General features: G+C 44.1%; 1 protein-coding gene across 1 annotated transcript in view; it reads right to left on the reverse strand.

Moving 5' to 3' along the window:
• Positions 1-210: 210 nt before the first annotated feature.
• ARGLU1 (arginine and glutamate rich 1) overlaps positions 211-21,807 on the reverse strand; it is a 34,410-nt gene continuing 12,813 nt past the window's right edge. Inside the window, exons 2-4 of the mRNA XM_038758996.1 lie at positions 21,444-21,669; positions 18,965-19,048; positions 211-484 (exon numbers count right to left, since the gene is read on the reverse strand). Coding sequence (XP_038614924.1) covers positions 320-484; positions 18,965-19,048; positions 21,444-21,669 — 475 coding nt within the window. The 3' untranslated portion in view covers positions 211-319. The remainder of the gene's footprint in view (positions 485-18,964; positions 19,049-21,443; positions 21,670-21,807) is intronic.

A 21,807-nucleotide genomic window follows, 5' to 3' on the forward strand; every position in this document is an offset into this window, starting at 1 on the left:
TTAAGACCACTAATGCAGAATCAAAATGGGTGAAAATATAGCGTTCTTTAAAAGACAACAATGATCTGATAAGGATTTGACTTTAATGGATGTTAAAAAGAAAAAAATAAAGAATTGCAGAGCACAGCCCCTATTAGAACAAGCTAATTTTCCAGACTTTCCAAATAAAAAAAAACAAAAAGCCCTCCCCATCCCTTTGTCCCCCCCACTTCCCTGCCCGCCCCCAGGAAAAAAAAAAAAAAACCCCAAAACACTTCAACATGAAGCTACCATACAAAGTTTTTCCATTTCTCTTTGTAAAAAGTTCAGAGTTTGTGATTTAATCCTGGCTTTTTAGTTGGAAGGACAGTTTTGGTCTTGATTTTCCCTTGCCCAGGATCATTTTTTGCTCTTCTTTTTGTTGACGCTGTCTCTCTTGTTCTAGTTTCATCCTCTCCTCATGAATCTTTCTTTGTTCTTCAACAATTCTCAACTGTTCTTCAGCCTGAAAATTAAAACAGGAAACCTTAGACCTTGAGTTCTTCAGTAATTTCAAAATAAAATTGTTTGATCCAGTGAACAAACTTTATCCCTTAACCAGCTACTGTGGTTTCCAGCTTCCAAAACACTCTCAAATTCCAAGCAGAACACAATCTACATCATGAATCCTCTACACAGCCCTGCTTGTTCTTTCATTTAAGCAGGAAATTCTCCCAACTATAAAGCAGTTTGGGGATACCGCTACTGCATGCATGATCTTGCATGTACCTCTTAGAGTCTGTGCTTCCCAATAACACCCTGGCTCTGCATGTGGGGTTCACCTCACCCCTCCTTTTCTTCAAATGCAATTTATACTAAGCTCTGGGGTACATAGCCGCTCATTAAGTTGGACACAGTTCTTGTCCCACATAGGGCTCACAGCCTTAATCTCCATGCACGGATGAGGTAACTGAGGCACAAAGTTAGTTGATCTTGGTCACCGAGGTCACACAGCCGACAAATGGGGCAGCAGGGATCAGAACCCAGGTCCAAAGACTTCCAGGCTCCTGCTTTACCGCTCAGCACCTTGAATCAAAGAAATCTCTCCTTTCACATTTGTACTTTTCCATCCTCAATTTTTGAAGCACTTTAACTGGCTTGACCAGATGGATTAAAAATCCCATCTCTGTCTGTCATTTAGTATGAGAAAACAAAGTATCCTTTTCCTGAATGGGCTTTGAGAAAGAACACTTTGAAAGGTACATTTTATCTACAACTTCACATAATGTATCTAATCCAAAAATTGTTTATCACTGGTATGGCTTTACATTGCTGCTTGATCATAAAACCACATTTACCGCATGCTTTTTTCACTGCTCTAAAATGTATTTATATTGTTTAGATCACCTCTCTGGATCTTGGAAATGCATGCATGAACAATGAACTTTCTATTACTGAGAAGAAGAACAGCCTAGCGGAAAGACTTCGGGCCTGGAGACAGAGGACCTGGGTTCTAATTCAGGCTCTGCCAATTGTTTGGTGGGTGACCTTGGGTAAGTCACAACTTCTCTGTGCCTCAGTTTCTGCAACTATAAAATGGGAATTAAGTACCTGCTCCCCCTCCTACTTAAAGTGTGAGCCTCACGTGGGACAGGGGACTATGTCTAACCTGGTTAACTTATACCTACCCCAACAAATACTATAATAATAGTAATAATAACATTTCCTATTACACCTTAGTGCTTTTATTTAAACAGTTGAGAGCATTTACTGGGGAGTCTCCACAGTACATTTTTGTACTGGCAGAAAAAAAGAAACACAATAGATCAGACTCTGGCAACTTTGTTACCGGGGCAGTCTTTTCTTCACTCTCGACTTCAAGGCTCCCCAACACCTTGCCTCCTCCTACCTCACTTCCCTTCTCTCCTTTTACAGCCCAGCCCACACACTCCGCTCTTCTGCCACTAACCTTCTCACTGTGCCTCGCTCTTGCCTGTCCCATCATCGACCCCGGACCAAGTCCTTCCTCTGGACTGGAATGCCCTCCCTCCACACATCCGCCAAGCTACCTCTCTTCATCCCTTCAAGGCCCTGCTGAGAGCTCACCTCCTCCAGGAGACCTTCCCAGACTGAGCCCCTTCCTTCCTCTCCCCCTTGTCCTCCTCTCCATCCCCCACATCTTACCTCCTTCCCTTCCCCACAGCACCTGTATATATGTATATATGTTTGTACATATTTATTACTCTATTTATTTATTTATTTATTTATTTATTTATTTTACTTGTACATATCTATTCTATTTATTTTATTTTGTTAGTATGTTTGGTTTTGTTCTCTGTCTCCCCCTTTTAGACTGTGAGCCCACTGTTGGGTAGGGACTGTCTCTATATGTTGCCAATTTGTACTTCCCAAGCGCTTAGTACAGTGCTCTGCACATAGTAAGCGCTCAATAAATACGATTGATGATGATCCGCCAAACCAGCTCTCTTCCTCCCTTCAAAGCCCTACTGAGAGCTCACCTCGTCCAGGAGGCCTGCCCAGACTGAGTCTCCCCATTTTCCTCTCCTCCTCCTCCCCCCTCCTCATCGCCCCCCTAACAGCACTTGTATATATTTGTACATATTTATTATTCTATTTTATTTGTACATATTTACTATATGTATTTTATTAATGATGCGTATATAGCTATAATTCTATCTATTCTGATGGTATTGATTGTATTGACACCTATCTACTTGTTTTGTTGTCTGTCTCCCCCTTCTAGACTGTGAGCCCGTTGTTGGGTAGGGACCGTCTCTGGATGTTGCCGATTTGTACTTCCCAAGCGCTCAGTACAGCGCTCTGCACATGGTGAGCGCTCAATAAATACAACTGAATGAATGAATGAATGCAAGTGGGCAGGATAGCTAGGCAAGGAGCAAGAACTTTTGATTGCTGCTAGGAAGTAGTCCCCATCTTCTGTGGTTCCTAGGCTTGTTAACGTTTCAGCCACCAAAGGTTTCATTGTCCTGCCTCTAGATTTCACTGCTCCATGTTCGGTACCTTCCATGGTTAGGGTTAAGTCTCTTCACTGCTTACCAATTGACACCTTGCAGGAAACCCGCCATCCAGAAACAGTGCTGCATCTCTCTGGAAAGCCCCAGCACCAAATGCTTGGAACCCTTTCGTGCCCTGAGGCCACCGGGGACTGTTGCCAAGAGGGAGGCCCGGCTCTGAGGTTGTGCTAGGACCGTTCCTGCCTTCGGCTGCTGCCCCAACCTCTGAGGCCCCTCTGAAATCCTACTCACCGGGAGAGCATCTTAAACGTGGGGTTTAGAAACCGGTTTCTGCCACTGGTCTTTCCTACCCTATGGTCAGCCCAGGCAGTCTCACTGGCTTCTGAACAGAGATGTGAGTGGACATATAGGGGCAGCCAGGACAAAGAATTTGAAAGCAGTGGTGATGCCAGAAAGCGACCCGTAGCCCTGGTACCGAGGACCAAGTGGTAAAAAGCCCTGCATCATGGTGGCCCCTCCCCACAAAGGAGAGAGGTGTCAGATACCTGTAGCACACTTTTTGTTTGAATTTTAAAACAGCCTCTGCAATAACTACCGTCAACGTTTTCCGATGAACCAAACTGAAATTTCCATTTTCAAAGTACATTCACTAACTGCCTCAGAAAGAAGGCTATTGATTAGTTAACCGTGTTGGGACAAAGGACCTTTTGGATAATCAGAAGTTCAAACTGGCTCTGTAACCTGTGAGCTGCTAGTCCATGACTTTGTGCCAGAGGAAAGGGTACTGTCCTCTGTCAACATTTGCTGCCAAGTAGATGAGCCATTTGGGTAAATAAATACACTTTCCCTTCCACTCTGCCCAATCCTAGCTAGGCCAGAACCAGAGATCACTGGGTACAATTCCTTCCCTTTTCCCTCAGTGAATGGGATCCTAAATAGATGGGCCAAAGCTTCTGTGGATGTTCGGGCTAAGCATATTTTTATGGTATTTGTTAAGAGCTCACTATGTGCCAGACATTATACTAAGCACTGGGGTAGATAGTCCAGGTCCCACATGCTCACAGTCTTATCAACTCCTACTAGACATGAACTGTGTTTGGTCAAGTGGAATGTGGTACAGAGCAGGTGGTGGTGGTGGTTGTGGCAGGACATGAGGACAGACATATTTTGGTAGGTTTACCCAAGTTTTTAATCAATTAATTTACAGAGTACCTACTGTATGTAGAGCATTGTTATTAAGCACTTGGTTACTAAGTACAACAATAGAGCTGGTAGATGCAATCTCAGCCCCACAAGGAGCTTAGAAATGATCAACTGGACAGAAAAATACTAAAGTAAAAGGACCTTATTAGATCCCATACTCATCCACACCCTCACCCAAACAACCTTCCTCTTCAGCAACTCAATTTTCCATCAAGTATCATTAATATCAAAAAGTATTTGAGCACCAACGGGCAAACACTTCTAGGCCCAAGAGAAGCGGTTCTCAAAGAAAATTTCACTATGCTTGCCTCTTTCTAAAAAACACGGCAGTAGACATCGTAAATTACACAAATATTTCATAAATATTGTTGGTACTTAAGCTCATCTGGGCAGGGACTATGTCTACCAATTAGGTTGTACTGTACACTCCCACACACTTAGTGTGGTGCTCTACACATAGGAAGCACTCCAATACTATTGATTACTTAATATTGTCTGTTGTCACTCAATAGTTGTAATTCCGAAACACACATGGCCACAAAGACTGCATTAGAGAAGTACAGTCAGTATTAAATGCCTAACGAATTGTGGTCATTCATTCATTCAATCATATTTACTGAGCGCTTACTGTGTGCAGAGCACTGTACTAAGCGCTTGGGAAGTACAAGTTGGCAACACATAAAGATGGTCCCTACCCAAAATCAGGCTCCCAGTCTAGAAGGGGGAGACAGACAACAAAACAAAACATGGAGACAGGCGTCAAAGTCGTCAGAACAAATAGAATTAAAGCTAGGCGCACAGGGAATGGGTCTGTTTGTTTCTTGTTCTACTGCGCTCTCCCAGGCCCTCAGTACAGTGCTCTGCACACAGTAAGTACCGAATAAATGGGATCGAATGAATGAAGCGGCCATTAGACATCATTCATTCAATCGTATTTATTGAGCACTTACTGTGTGCAGAGCACTGTAATAAGCACTTGGGAAGTACAAGTTGGCAACATATAGAGATGGTCCCTACCCAACAGTGGGCTCAATACCACTGAATGATTGAGTGGCTGAACAATCCCCATGGTCGATACACTCTTTTAAGATGGAGGAAAATTAGGAGAATACACAATGCCGTACATGTCAAAACACTGCCTCCTCTTATGCTTTTCACACAGACTTAAGTTGTTGGAAGAATGTTTCCTAATTCTCCCAACAGCCTTCTAACCAAAACATGTAGTAAATCTATGCATTATGGAAGTACTGACTATTATAGTAGGGGTGACCTTTGAAAGAATGTCTACAGCAACCTAGCCCACGGACTCCACTCCCCTAGTGCCAACTTACTGACTATACCTCAATCTTTTCTGTTTCGCTGCAGATCCCTTGCCCATATCCCTCATAGCCAAATATGACTATTCAACCTATTTGCCCCAACCCCTGCATTGCTTAGGCCTTTGAATCTCAGTTTGATATTCATCCCACCCCCACGGCACTTATGTACATATTCTATACTTTGCCATTTCCCCTAGTCCTTATTCTCATCCTTGCCACCGCAAGACTGTATGCTCCCAGTGGGCAGCGATCATGCCTACCAACTCTTATTGTATTATACCTCACCAAGCACTTAGTATAATGTTCTGCACAAAGTCATCAAATACCATGGCTCGACGGACTGACTTGATTGGCAGCAATATCCCACTGCTTCCCTCCCACCAAATGCTTCTACACCATCTTAGTTTTTGGCTCCCAAAAACTAGCTGTAGTTTTTTGTTTGTCTGGTTTTTAAATCAGCAGTACTCAGCCATACCCTGCCCATACCCTCATGGATACAATCTCATCACCGACAGTACCGTGTTCCATATAGGTCATTAGGCAAAGATGCCTGCCAAGACATCCAAGGACACTCATTATTTTGTGGCCCTTCAATTCATGCGGCTTGGCCTCTGATCTATCAAGTTGATTAAATACAGACCAAAAGGGTTTCCTCCTCAGGATTCTTGCTTGCTATCTGATAGGTGCTGCTTTTAATTAGTTTATAGTTTTAAAATTCACAAAGGTCATTAACAGTTTCTATGTTCTGCTTTCCCTCCAAAGTTAACCTTTCTCTTTATACCAACATACAAAACTTGATACATGGGCAGCTTGGTATGCCATATATTCACTCTTGCCTGTGGGAACTTTACTTTTCCCTCTCTGATCCTCTCTTATTCTCTCCCTGCCCATTAATGTTATTACATTTACACCAAATGGCCTATACACAATTGCCAAGTGGTAATTTGTGAAAACACTCATGGATACAATCTCATCACCGACAGTACCGTGTTCCATATAGGTCATTAGGCAAAGATGCCTGCCAAGACATCCAAGGACACTCATTAAGCCCTGCTGCAAAAATCCCAAGCACAATACTACAGCGCACTGCACCCAGTGGGGTACTACTCAGCAAATATCAATACAAATCCTGAAAAGTGGTCCTGACCTCCGTGTTAGGAGGGTGAAGAAGTGATAGTTCCGGCATGTACTACTACCACTAGTCAATTCCTGCCGGCCCCTCATCCGCCCCGACCCAGGAGATCCTTGGAAAGTCGGGGACCCTATGTGAACTGCTGCCGATTTGGGTACAAATCCTGCCTGCCAAATGGTTGCAACAGCATCAGATACAAATGTGCATGCACACACTACTCCAAGTGACAATCTTGGATAGTGGTAAGAAATACAATATCCTCTCAGGATCGCACCGGGAGAGATTCCAGTAATCTATCAGTTTCGACTACAGGAGGGAGAATCAAGCAGAGGCATATTCATCCCATTCCTAGCTTGGCCAGTGTCTAGCGAGTGGAAGGCAATTTGCTACAAGTCAAAACTCATCTGTGTTGGGCAGCAGCGGCACGGAAGAGAGTCGAGGGCGGAGATTCAAGTTTACGTGCGGAAGAAGGCAATGGTAAATCAATTCCGCATTTTTACCAGGAAAACTCTATGGATACACTACCAGAACGATTGCAGATGGAGGTGGGGTGTTCTGAGAGAGATGTGTCCATGAAGCCACTATGGGTCGGAAACAACTTGACAGCATAAGACAAGCAATACAATCAATCGTATTTATTGAGTTGGTAGACACATTCCGTGCCCACACTGGGTTTACAGTTTAATGGGAGAGTAAGCCATTAATATAAATGAAAACATTATGGAAATGTATATAAGTGCTGTGGGGGTTAGATGGGAGGGTTGAATTAAGGGAGTAAATCCAGGTACAAGAACGACGTGGAAGGGAGTGGGAGGAAATGAGAGCTTAATCAGGGAAGGCTTCTTGGAGGAGATGCCCCTTCAATAAGGATTTGGTGAGAGGGTTGGGGGGGAGAGAGGGAGTGTCTGTCGGATATGAAAGGGAAGGGAATACCAGGCTAGCGGCAGGACGTGGGCGAGAGGTTGGTGGTGATAGAGACAAAAATCAAGAACCAGTGAATAGGGTGGCATTAGAGAAGCAAACTGTGTGGGCTAGTTTGTAGGAAAGCAGTGAGATAAGTTAAGAGGGGGCAAGGAGTGCTTTAAAGCTCTTAAGTTGTTTAAAGTAAGGAGTTTCTTTTTGATGCAGAGGTGGATAGGCAATCAGTGCAAGTTTTTTTAGAGTGGGAAAACATGGCCAAACACTTTTGTAGAAAAATGATCCGGGTAGCAGATTAAAGTATGGAGTTGCGTGGGGAGAGGCAAGACACAGTAAGGAAGCTACTACAGTAATCAAGGCGGGACAGAAAAAGTGCTTAGACCAGCATGTTAGCAGTTTCAATGGAGAGGAAAGGGCAGATTTTAGCAATGTTGCGAGGGCTGAGGTGACCCTGAATATGTGGATTGAATGAGAGATGAGTTGAGGATAATGCCAAGGTTACAGGTTCGTGAAACAGGGAGGATGCTGCTTCTGTCCACAGAGATGGGAAAGTAGGGGGGAAGATAGGGAAGATAAGGAGTTCAATTTTGAGGTACAGGTGGGACATTCAAGTAGAGATAATGATGGCACTTATTAAGCGCTTACTATGTGCAAAGCACTGTTCTAAGTGCTGAGGAGGTTACAAGGTGATCAGGTTGTCCCAAGGGGGGGTTCACAGTCTTCATCCTCATTTTACAGATGAGGGAACTCAGGCTCAGAGAAGTTAAGTGACTTGCCCAAAGTCACCCAGCTGACAATTTGCAGAGCCGGGATTTGAACCCATGACCTCTGACTCCAAAGCCCGGGCTCTTGTCACTGAGCCATGCTGCGTCTCTGTCTTGAAGACAGGAAGGAAATAAGAGATCGCAGAGAAAGAAAGAGATTGTAGCCAGATGTAGATTTGGGAATTATCCATACAGAGGTGGTAGTAGAAGCCATGGGAGTGAATGAATTCTCCAAGGGAGTGGGTGAAGATGGAGAAGAGAAGAGGATTCAGAACTGAACTTGTGGGATTCCCACAGTAGGGGGAAGGAAGTAGAGCAGAAGCCCACAAAAGAGGAATACAGTGTGCTCCTAACCACACCTAAATTTTTTTTTAAAAGAAAGAAAAACCTCTCTCTCAGAACTAGGTTCTATGGTTCAAGTGGGGCCCAAGTTCTGATTTTTCCCCCATTCTGGGGTGAGGCTGGAGCCTTTGAGGCTGCAGAGGCTCTGAGGGGGATGGCATGGAGCCACTTCTAGGCTACCTCCTCAAAGGTACCCGAGGCAAAAAAAAATAAATAAAGAAAAATAAAGAGCCACCTTCAGACTAGTATCTAAGAGAAAGGCTATTTAAGACATCTCATGCCCAGAGTGGAGGACAGCAGTTGAGGTTTGGATACTTGAAACCTCTATGTAGAAAACCGTTAACTCTGCATCACCTGATATGCAGCTCCACTGAATTTTCTGAAGTCTTGGGAAGGTTTGGGATGGCTCAGCTTTAGCAGATGGTTCACACTCATTCTATTTATTGCAGTTCAGGTAGTGATTCAACCTCACCAGTAGCTAGAACCCAACCACCTTGTTCAATATTAAAAGGTTTCACTTAACATGGCTTTGTGATACTCCTCTACTGATACAGATTACGTATGATCTGTGGCTAATGACCTACATAGCACATTACTTGTATATACACACATTTATAAGTTAAATCAAGAGTATTTACTGAGCAGTTACTATGTGCAGAGCACTGTACTAAGTGCTTTGGAGAGTACACTACAACAGAATTAGCAGTTCTCAACGTTCCCTGCCCATAACTAGCTTACAGTCCAGGGGAGGAGGCGCACTTATATGAACACGTGATGTATAATATATAATTTAAAGATATGTACGTAAGTGCTGTGGCATTAGGGGGGAATAGCAAATGTCCAGAGGTCACAGATCCAAGTGCACAGATGATGTAGAAGGGAGTACGAGCCGGGGAAAAGAGGGCTTACACCACCAGTGGGAAAAATTTCTAATCGAAGAATGGCCTATGGCACTTGGGAGTGGACAGGCTTGGCAGAAATCCTGGAAAAAAGCTGGCTACCTTATAAGCTTGCTACGCGTAGGGAATGTGTCTGTAATACTGTACTCTCCCAAGTGCTCGGCACAGTGCTCCGCACACAATAAGTGACCAATAAATATGACTGACACTGGTGAAGACCCCAACAGCTTCCAAGACAACAGCCTATTGAGTTATGACACTATGGCACAGGATTGACATTATGCTGCAGTTACTGCTGCCATAAAATGGGTCCAACACCTTAAAAAGCCAAAAACATTGGATGCAACTTTCTGTTTGCTCCATCCCTGTCTCCCCATTTAGTCACTGCACCTTTTGCTCTGGCAGAAGCCAGACTAGGAGTGAGTCCAGTCTGAGACCAAAGAGTGAGAGGGTCCGCAAAGCCTATTTTCTGCAATCTTTCTTCCAGGTTCTATCCTCGACATCAAGGTTCACCTTCATGGGATGAACCCCTCCATGGTGAGAGAGGCTTCATATTAAAAATGTGTATGGGTTGCTCCGGAACTGTACACTTAGTACAGTGCTCTATATAGTAAGCGCTTGAGGAACACCACTGAATCATGATCTGCTTTTTTTATTTAGATTTCACTGGGCACTTAAGACTGCTGTTGGTGTGCATGGTTTCAGTCTCAGGTTGGTGATAGTCCAAAAGAAGTGTTCAATTCTGAGTTTTACCATCATCCACCAAACTCACTGGTTCAACAGGTGAAACAAACCAGCATGGTGTAGTGGCTACAGCACAGCCCTGGGAGTCATAAGGTCATTGGTTCTAATCCAGGCTCCGTCATTGGTCTGCTGTGTGACCCTGGGCAAGTCACTTCACTTCTCTGTGGCTCATTTACCTCATCTATAAAATGGGGACTGAGATTAGGAGCCCCACGTGGGACAGGGACTGTATCCAACCTGATTTGCTTCTGTCTACCCCAGTCTTAGTACAGTGCCTGGCACGTAGTAAGTGCTTAACAAATACCATTATTATGACTATTATTATTATTCAAAAATGACTACGGTTTAAAGATAGGGAGATAGAGAAAGGAATCCTTCCCCAATTCCTGCCCTTTGGAAACCACCACCTAATATGGCTGTTCTTCATATTCAGGGTTCTACAGCAAAAGCCTCATTACGTGACCGGTTAAAAAAGACTAACAGGCAGTTAGATACTGCTTCCCCTATAAATGTAGCCTGATAGCTTGTAGTGTCAACTATTTCTCTACAGTATCTGGTGTTCTTCGAAACCCAAAATTAAGGAGGCAGAAGCCTTGGTTTAGGTAAGTGACTGAGATATGCTGGGTTAACAGTAGCAGTACTATTTATTAAGAATTAATAATACAAAACAAAGCACTTAATGAATATCCTGGACTAAGCACATCAAGGATGCAGTTCTCTGTTCTTATTAGCAATAAATAACGATAATAGCATTTGTTAAGCAGTGGCAATATGCCAGACACTGTAGAAGGGTAGATATAAGATTATCCAGTCGGACACTGTCCCTGTCCCACATGGGGTTCCCTGTCGTTACAGCAAAGAACTCCTTTTCGGGTCTCTACACATCAGTGAGTTAGGGATCAACCACCAACAACCAATCCAATGGTTAACGCTACATGGAGCATAATGATAATGCTTCCACAACCTCATTACTATCTGGTTCTGCTCCTACATTACTATCAAAATGGAAGAGAGGTGCCCACTTTTCATTCTGAGTGCAGGCTCAAAAGGTGAGTGTTCCTTCTTAAAACTCTGTCCGATTAGAATGGGGCTTGGTAATGGTAGACAAGCTCTTATGAAGCAACAGGTACAATAGTTGGTCAGATTGGCTGGTCTTATCTTTTCCCTTTCCTCTCCATCCCAACTGCTACCATGCTAATCCAAGTACTTACTATACCTCACCCTGACTACTGCATTGACCCCCCTCGCTGACCTGTCTCTCTCCGCTCCAGTTCATACTTCGCTCTGCTGCCCAGATCATTTTTCTACAAAAACGCTCACTCTGCGTTTCCCCACCCCTCAAGAACCTCTAGTGGTTGCCAATCCAATTCCACACCAGGCAGAAACCACTGGCTTTAAAGCACTCAATCACCTCGTTCTCTGCTATCTTACCTTCCTAATTTCCAAATACAACCAAGCCTGCACTCTTCCTTCCTCCAATTCCAACATACTCACTGTACCTTGAGCTCGTCTGTCTTGCCGCTGACCTCTCACCCACATCCTCCCTCTTTATATCTGACAGATGATCACTCCCCACCTTCAAAGCTTTACATAATAATAATAATGATGGCATTTATTAAGTGCTTACTATGTGCAAGGCACTGTTCTAAGCACCTGGGAGGTTACAAGGTGATCAGGTTGTCCCACGGGGGGCTCACAGTCTTAATCCCCATTTTATAGATGAGGGAACTAAGGCTCAGAGAAGTGAAGTGATTTGCCCAAAGTCACCCAGCTGACAATTGGCGGAGCCAGGATTTGAACCCACGACCTCTGACTCCAAAGCCCAGGCTCTTTCCACTGAGGCACACTGCTTCTGCTTATATAATGATGGTATTTATTAAGCGCTTACTATGTGCAAAGCTCTATGAAGCACATCTCCTCCATGAAGCCTATACCCGACTAAGCCCTCATTTCCATTTCTCCTACTTCCTTTTGTGTCACCTCTGCAATGCATTTGCATGCTTTCCCTCAGCTCCATAGTACTTATGTACAGAATCTGGGTGGACTTTAATACGGTGTTGCCTATCTGCCAGTAATATATGAGTCTTCAAGGCCTGGCTTTCTCCTTCTCATCAGAGGCTCCAGGGACAAAAACGTATTCAGAAAATAGCAATCTGCAGTGGGGCGGGGATGTCAACCTTTCCCGCAGTTCCTTCCGTCGTCTCCTCAGCCAATATGCCTATATCCAGCAAGGCTCTCTTTCCCTGCTCCACTGATCTGCTCAAATCCCGGAAGCTGGGAATCACATCCCTGCTTTTACTGCTGTTCAAATATCACATTTTCCAGATCACAGAACTATTAGTGAGTGTTTCGCCAGATGAAATTCTTTCTAGGGGCATACCATAGGCTCTTCAGGACTGCACAGCATTGTTTGGGCTTTATAAAGCATTTTCTAGTTATTTGCGCTTCTTGCATGTACCCGTGCCGACTTCAATCATCGCGATACAGCAGATCTTGGGGTAAAATTCCCAGGGGAAACCATCATCACCTCAGTTAATCCCTATCACTCAATGCCAGAGGACAGAGAAAAACTTTGCCAGGGTCACAGAATGTGGAGCTGCGTTCAGGACCAACTGCTTTCGGTTTCCTCTGCCAATAGGGAGCAGTTCTGTGTTGCTGCTGGGCACGCAGAAAGAACTGCACATGCAACAAAGTCCCAGCAGACATCCCCAAACCGGTACACTGCACACCCAGTGTGCCAACAGCTCTCATACGCCCTGGGATTTTGGTCTACACGAACTTCTACCTTATTTACTGTACAGTTTTGCCCACGGAAAATAATCCTACTGATTTCACTGGTTCAGATCCATTGTTGTTCAGATCTTCCCCTATACTCAGTCTCACTGTATCACCACCCTCCGCATTTTAAAGCACAATAAATACCCCACCTTCAGCTTCAAGACTCTCTAGGCTAGACTACCTTCCTTGCACTCCTTTCCAGTCCCTTTTCAAGCCAACTAAACACACTTGCAACTGTCCCAAGTGATCTAATTGTTCCAATTTAAAATCTTAAACTCACTTCCCCTCGTATAGTAGCCAAATATCTCCCTTCCATCACTCAATGGATAGAAGGGGCAGTAGTATTATGACTCTGCTCGTCAGAATCCAGCTAAGGGGCAGGCAGCGATGAGGGAGAGAAATGTTTCAGCGCTCCACCTAGGCTTTCGAATCTACCCATAGAAAGCAGACACTAATGAGAACGCGCCAAGCCTTGAGTTCTGAGCAGTTCATACCCTGTTTGCTATCTAAACACTCAGGCACTTCTCTGCACCAAGAGGTGTGGATAGGGGAATCGCTCCCCTGAAAACCCTAGTTTTAAAGTTTACATCCTCTCCTGTATGTCTGCTGTTGGATGCTTATAAGCTTCTAGAGGACAGAGCTTCATTCAACTTTCTTTGAACAATACCCTACTCGTGGCTACACGCACTACTATAACATACAACATTAATACACACATACCCCCAGTTGCAGCAACTCCCCAAAAGTAAAGACGACTCAGGGATATACCAGTATTGGCAGACATACATTAGTTCAAAACCACCCCAGGGTAACTACCTCTACCGTTTGATGCCTTCTCCCCATACAAAGCCCAACATGACGTGGGCTGAGTCTAACGGGTAAGCAAATCCCATCCTGCTTTCCCCTCCACCCGAATTGTGATTAAGCAATCAACAACCGTGTTTAAATTTTGGAGGTTCCCCCCCACACCAATTAAGCTGCTACATTGGGGAGACAAGCTAATTAGAAATGGATGAGGCAGAAGTCAACCTAATTGCATCTCATTCTACGGAACTGTCAACCAAGGAGGCCCTGAGATCTAACATTCCAATGAATTTTCTAGGGTTTTTTTAGGGTGCTTACTATGGTCTAGGCACTGTACTAAATACTGGGGTAGTTACAAAGTAATCACATTGGACACAGTCCCCTGTCTCATGGTCTCGACCCCCATTTTACAGATGAGGTAACAGGCACAGAGAAGTTAAGTGACTTGCCCAAAGTCACACAGCAGACAACAGGCAGAGCCAACATTAGAAACCAGGTTCTTCTGACTCCCGAGCCTGAGCTCTAACCATTTGGCCACGCAGCTTCTTGCATTCTTGAAGCACGTTAAAACAGATGAAGGATTTTATTCAGTCTCTCCTCCCCCAGTTAAAATTTAGGGATTGCCAAGTTTGGCATCAATTTTCAAGGAAGTGGATGAATTTACGAAAAGTGAATGAAGACAACCCTGATGTGGAAATGAGTTCAAAGTGTGCAAAGGTGTTCAGATGGAGTTAGTAGGCTACAAGACATTTTATGAAGAAAAAGAACTATTTTTCCACCTCAACTGGATACATTTTTCACTGAGGCTGAATAAAACCACCGCTAGTCAACAGCCACTGTCGACTTCTACGGTTTCCCGCAGAGACTCAATGGGGGGAAAATGTAACCCACAAAACAATGGGGGTTATGTTCCCTAAAAGTATGGCTGTATTGCAACTGGCTATATCTTCAAAAAATGACACTGACTGAAGGTAAAATTGCATCCATGTATGTGAGTGTGGCTGGAAAGGCTTATGTAAGACTAATACACCCTGCCAGTCGATCAACAGTTTTTACAGAGCACTTACTCTGTAGGGGAGTACAACAGAGTATATATTTTATCCATCAGAGCTGTAGTGCTGCAAGCACTGCTTCAATGTTGGTGAGCTGACTACATTCTAGTTGTAGAGGAAAAAAAGAGCATACCCTCGACTGCGTATCCTGGGCAGAGCTATTTGGAGTGGAAATGTTGATCATCTTACTGCTCTAGAAGCTGGATATGCCTTCTATAGAAGGTCCAGGCCCTACAGCCAAACAGTTAGCAGGACCCACAATAGCGTCAAGAGCCTTTCAACACAGCACTTAATAGTGCCTACTTCCGTGCCTGGACGACAAACTCATCCAGATCTAAATAACTCTAATTTCCACGCCAAATAGCTCGCCCAGGATACCTAGCCAAGAGTCCGCTCTCTTTACCCTCTACAACTTCTCAGTACATCCACATTTTTTGAAGCTCTACTTCAGAACATTCAATTAGAGTGAATGTTAGTGGCTTCCAAAGATTCAGATCATATGCCAGGAAAAAGAAAAAAAAAATCAAATGTATGCATTTCCAAAAGAACGAGAATGTCGAAGGCTAAAGTGTGCCTTCCAAGTGCTCAAGAAATGCCTTTTGATTGATTTAAAAGGGGACACCTGAAGAACACTGGGGAGCATACCCAGAAATTTAGAGATCCAGTAGCCTGGAACCTGATTTTCTAGGGCCAAGTGGGTCTGAGATCTCTTCTAGGTAACGCTAACTAGCAAGAAGGCACAGGGCTTTGGGAAAGACTTGCAATTGTGCACCTGCCTCGGCCTCTCAGGATTACCTAGGATCAGTTGGGGGTGTACCCCAACTGGCTCTGACTCTGACCCATTCCGTGGCGGACGGGAGCAAGTACCACAAAGGGATACGTGGACTGGACTCCAGTCTGTTCTCCCCAGTGGAGAGGGATCATTTTTGGCTGGGTCACACAGGCCCTCTGGACCAACATTTCCCGAGGCCTCTGACGTAAAGGCCACACGGGGAAAGAGACGGTTCAAGCATGACTAGTCCTAGGCCAAAAGGGGAAAAGGCGGCTGTGCATGGAGGGCCGCCCAACCACCTGGTGACCAGCGCTGCCGAACAACCAATTACAGGGAAGCATTTGGGCAAGGAGAAGCGGGAAGAAATTCCCGTCACAGAGGGAAAGAGGGTCCTGAGCTTCAGGTCTGCAAGGAGTGGATAGGGAACTGATGTTTCACCTGGAAGGCCGGTGGTTTCATCAATGAACTACATAGGAAGGACCCTGTGGCCGCGGGTCCTCGGGAGAACTGAGGAGGGGAGCTGAGGATTTCAATCAAGGGGGCAGTTACTCCTGGGCTTAAGTCAGGAGGTTAATAATGATGATGATGATGGACATTTCAAGCTCAAAACCCTGCCATACTGTTAATGGATCATCATACAGCACCACTCACACTCTTCTGTTCCTGCCAGCCATGGTCCCACTGGGGAGTACGGGCAGGGATACAGCACATAGATGGCACACTGTAACTGTGCACAAAAAGGGTTCTAATGTAAATGGCTCTCCCTCTCCAACCAAAAGTGACTGCAGCTAGGCCGTGCCCTTGTGCCTTAAGGCAGAAGGTGAATGGTTTGGCAACCACTGCACTCTTTGATGCTCATATTATCCAACTGCTTTTCACGATTCCTGCTGGGCCTGTCCAGATTGCATTAACACTCTAGCTGGCTGTTTGGTCAGGAATCGTCAGCAGTGATGGCCCAGCCCTTGTTGGCAGAACCAGGACTAGAACCCAGGTATCCTAATTCCATAGCAAATGCTCTTTCCGCTGGAGCTATGCTACAATATTGTTATATTAGTACTGTTGCCATTGCCATCTTCAGCTAAGTAATGCTGGCTAACCCTTTATAACCAAATGCCTGTGTAATCCATTTGGGGAATCTACTAATTTGGAAATTTGCCATCACAATGAGTGTGGGAGTTTGGCATCCTACAAACCTCAGCAGTCAGCTATCAGGAATGCTTATTGGGCCTTCTGGGGATCCCAAATCCAGGAATCCACGGGATGGTGGCAATCGAGGGGTGCATTAGCATGGACTCAAGGGAATCCCTACCCCAATTGCAAAGAGTTGAGACCCCAGGGACTACCCACCCATCCAGACTCACTACCACCACAACGGTGCCATTCTGCCCCTGCTGCTTTTTTTTTTAAATGGTTTTAAGCAACACGATCCCTGTCTTGCATGAGGCTCATAGGCTAAGTATTGAATCTCTATTTTGAAACCAAAGGCCATGGAAGTACAGCAGGTAAGTGGAACAGACAGGATTAGAACCCAGGGCTTCTGACACCATGACCCGTACTCTTTCCACTAGGTCATGGAGCTGCTCTGTGGATGCCCTGATTCTCTTTGACCTCTCTGCTGCTAGTGACATAGTGGATCACTCCCTCTTGCTCCAAACACTATCAGCTCTAGGTTTTACTGAAAGAGTACTGCCCTGGCTCTCCTGCTCCTGCTGTCTGCTCTCTGTTTTGTCTATTGGTTCATCCCGTTTATCATCGCCTTACCACGGCCATTCATCAAAGCCTGGTTCTAGATACTCTACTTTTCTCACTTTGCATCCACTCTCTTGGGCAGCTTAATTCACATGACTTCAGCTGCAACCTCTACGCCATGATTTCCAAATCTCTCTCTCTCTCTCTCTCTCTCTAGCCCTGACAGCTCATCTAACCTGCAATCCCACATCTCCTCTTCATGCCTCCTAACCGCATCTGATTTTGCTCTCTTCCACCCTCACTCTCACTGTTATCCTGGCTTGGCTCTCTTTTCCAACCTCCATTAGCCAGACCACAGCAGTCCCAACATTCAGGTACTCTCCAAAGTCCTCTGCAAACGGTAAGCACTCAATACAATTGACTGGGCCCCTCTTAACTCCCACCTCCTCCGATAAGAATTCCCAGATTTCCCGGCACCGAGACAGATCACCCCTTCGACCAATTCCAGAAATTAGGTATTTACACCCTCCTTAGCACTCACATATACTAATGTTTATGTATTCTGACCTTCCTAGTCTTACAGATTTTTACGCTCGCATCTCCCTTTAGAGTGCAAGCTCCTTATTAACAGGGAGCATGTCACCTTGCTATTTTGTTCTTCCCAAGAACCTGTTATAATGCACCATATCAAGCAGGTGCTCAGTAAACAGTACCAAGACCTCCAGCTGAAGCCACTTGCAAAACAGTGCAAAACCATACCAGCCAGAGACTGGGGTCAACTCAGTCTACTCCAAAAAGTCCCTCACTCTTTCGCATTGCTATTCCACCAGGCATATTTAAACTGACTTATCTGATCCTCCCCTTGTTGTCACTCCTGCTTTAGGACTGAGCCCTTTCCTCAGTCCTTGGCAGGCATCCTTACTGCTCTGCTCACGTCCTTGGCCTTACGTTTTCGGACTGCCCTCCCTACCCTTTCCTGTCACCTTCCGCAGAATGAAAACGGGGTTAAACTACTGTTTATACTTTAGCCATTCTCTAAATATGTGACCCTCACATATTACTCATGCTAACACCTTCAATTACGAGCCTCTCAAAGGTAGTTTGCGCCCTCCCAGCACCAAGGGGTTCTGTTGCAAACCACACCGCACATCCACATGCATTTGAAAGTTTCTCCCTAACTATAAACAGGGGCACGGGGCACACGGGCAAGGAATTTAATCCTAGACTGTCCATCTTCCCCCCCTGATTTTTCCAGAGTCCCAATTCTGAATGGCCATACCACTAACCTAGGAAAATGGAAAGCGTGGAAATGTATTAGACTCCACTTTGAGATATTCCCAGACCAAACAAGCTCTAGACAAATCTCACAGTCTTCTAGCACCCAGCGGGGTTTCAGGATGCTCAGAGTAATATATGTGCCTTGCATGCTAAGCATTAGAAGCTAGCACCTGGGGATGTGTGTGACCCAAAGGCTATAAGTCTCGAGAGAGGGGGAGAAGGCACCCCCGCCCGCCCTCGCATCATCTCGAAGCAGGAGTCCCTGATTTACGGTGGGCCGCCTGTACGTCTCGGGAAGATCTCCCTTTTCACTTACCAGTTTGGCTTGTGCTTCTGCAATTTTTCGGTTATTTTCTTCCAATATTCGCTCTAGTTCCTCACGCTTTGCACGCTCTTCCTCCTAGAGGGGAGGACATGGTAAAATGTTAGAAAAGTAAAATCTCAATTTGTGCATCTTCGCTAAGCTTCCTCTGATTCTTTCTTTTTTTTTTTATTTTTTTATTTTGGTGATCTGACTTACAGGGCAGCTCTATAGCCACCTTTGGTCTGACAAACGGTCTACTGCGCAGCCACTAAAATTGATCTCTAGTACTAAATTTAAATCACCCCTCCCAGTCCAAACAGCAATCAACTAAACCCTCCCTAATCAGAGTTCCTGTCAGTTATGACTAATACTTTAATATCACACAAATCAACAAGGACAACTACAAAACTGGATAGTATTTACCAAATTAAAAAAATAATATATAAAATATAAATAAAGCGAAGAGTTTGTCTCACCAATTAGGTATACCTACGTATTCTTTACCTATACTCCTTTAATCAGCATTAAAAGTTGAATATTTACTGTCTTGTCCAGTGTCCTGCAGAGTGTGCTCCTCGGCTGCCATACGCGCCAGCTTCCTCTTTAAAATGATTTGTACTGTTAGCTTGGCAATACCTGCATCGGCAGCTCAACCATTTATAAAGAAACAACATACAAGGAAGGCTGAGCTGAGGAATGCAGATGTTTATGGTAAGAAGGAACAAAAATATGTAATTCATCATTCCTAAGGCAAACAATTAATAAGAAAAAATACATTTACTGTTAGTGAAAAATACAAATGGTCATCCATACTTCGTGGAACTAAGGGCTTCTGCCATGGGGAAAATGGACTTAGCATTCAGTATGTTGACAATTTTAAGGCAACTTAAATTGTCACCTACAGTTTGAACTTGAAATTCAGGAATCCAGGGGAGGCAGGGTCAGGAAGTGCTGCAGTTTCTTTTTTTCTTGGAGAATTTAATGAAATTTTGTTATGCAAACTATATATATTTATATATAGTTAGATATATATATATAGGAAGAACTGCATGATGGCTTTGGCAGTGTTCACCTTACAGCATACATCTCCAAATCATTTGAGTATTTGGAAAGACTGACAGATTTGTGTCCGTGTGAAAAACAAAAAAAGTTAATATGAAACAAAGCAAGCACATGAAGAGAAAAAAAAATCTTACTATGATTAGTAACTCGCTACAAGATAGCACCCTTACTCCAAAGGTATCAACGGATTAGAGCACTGAGGATTCGAGGTGGTGTATAAAATTCTCATGAAGAAATCTAGGATACTGATTGAAATCTACCAAAAGCAAAATATTAATGTGCATCGTGTTAAGACAACACAAAATATCGGCCTTTGAAAAAAACTAAGCTTTTGACCTCGAGTGAGATTCAGCATTCTGTTCCTTTGTGTACCTCCAGAAAACAGATAAAAGATTAACAATGCCAAATGAGTCCATTTAAGTTAAAAAAAAAAAAATCTCACTGTTTGAATTCCTGCGGTAAATATCAATGACGTTCATGTACGCAGACATGACAAATAAGCAGACATTCAGTGCTGGAGTTTGCCTTAAGAGTGTGATTTGGGGAGGGGAAGGGGACGATTTTTAGAATCCTGGAGTAAATCAGTGCAGACAAGCCTTAAAGCCTTCAGTAGCCAATTACTGTCTCACAGAAAGACATTTTCAGCTTCTGCTCCAGCTGCTGATAAAAACAAATCATGTGTTTAGCTCGACTCCAGACAAGGACAACCTGTTCCTTCATAACTCTCTAGAGAAAAAAGGAGTTGTTAGTAGTTACTGAAAAATGGAGAGTGATCTGGACATTTTTCCTAGAAGGTTTTCTAAAACACATTAGGACAGCGGAGGGTCTTGTAACCAGAATGCCAGAATTAGTCCAATATGTTCAGGCAGGATTTGGAAGGAAAAAAAAAAAAGAGAGAGAGGTAAAAAAAAAAAAAGAAGAGTAAGAAGACCTAGATGTCAAAGGCAGGCACTGCCGCTCAATGCTGGGCCCTGCTCTTTTTAATCTGACTGAAGGCAAAAAGCCTCTCACAGTCTAGGTAGATGGAGTGAGAAACAGAAAAAATGAGTACATCACCACAGGTGGGTTGTTGTTTTTTTAAACCTTTTCCCTCCCCTCTCCCCAAAGAAGAAGGAAGTAGGAAAAAAAAAAAAAAGGATTGGTTGTAAATCCTGCAGCCATGGCAAAAGTTTCAAACACTTCTTAAATATGTAGGCCAGTTCCATTAAAATCAAGTATCCTCGAATAAGTTTTAGGAGAATAACTGTTTTAAGCATCAGTCAGCTCTTCTGAATCGGCTAAAAATTAACTTTCGCAGCAATGTACGTTTATATGAGAAAGGAATTAGATTTTCCATATTCCATCTCTTTCTGAACTGAGCAGGAGGCACACACCAACACTGAAAGTTTTGCCATGGACTGTCTCTACTTTCCAAACGACCGAGCGTTACCTCTCTAGCTTTTTGTGCCGCAAGCTCAGCTTGTCGCTGTCGCTCGAGTTCTTCGAGCAACTGCTTTTCCATGATGCGCTTAGCTTCCTCCACCCTGCGGAGAACTTCTCGCTCAATTTCATCTTTCCGTTTCTCCAATTCTTCTTCTACTCGTTTGGCCACGAGTTCTTCTACTCTTCGGGCCGTCTCTTCTTCAATGAGCTTCTCTTCAATTTCCTGCTGCCGACTAGTCAAATAAACACAAGGAGAGAACTTCAGTGAAATTAGCCACAAATATTCTAAAAATGAATGATTCAGTTACCAAGAAAAAAAAAAGGTCTACGTCGCGCACTATCACTCTTCAAAATGGACATCACAAAAACCA

This window comes from Tachyglossus aculeatus, chromosome 17 (assembly GCF_015852505.1).
Source record: "Tachyglossus aculeatus isolate mTacAcu1 chromosome 17, mTacAcu1.pri, whole genome shotgun sequence".
Taxonomy (NCBI): Eukaryota; Metazoa; Chordata; class Mammalia; order Monotremata; family Tachyglossidae; genus Tachyglossus; species Tachyglossus aculeatus.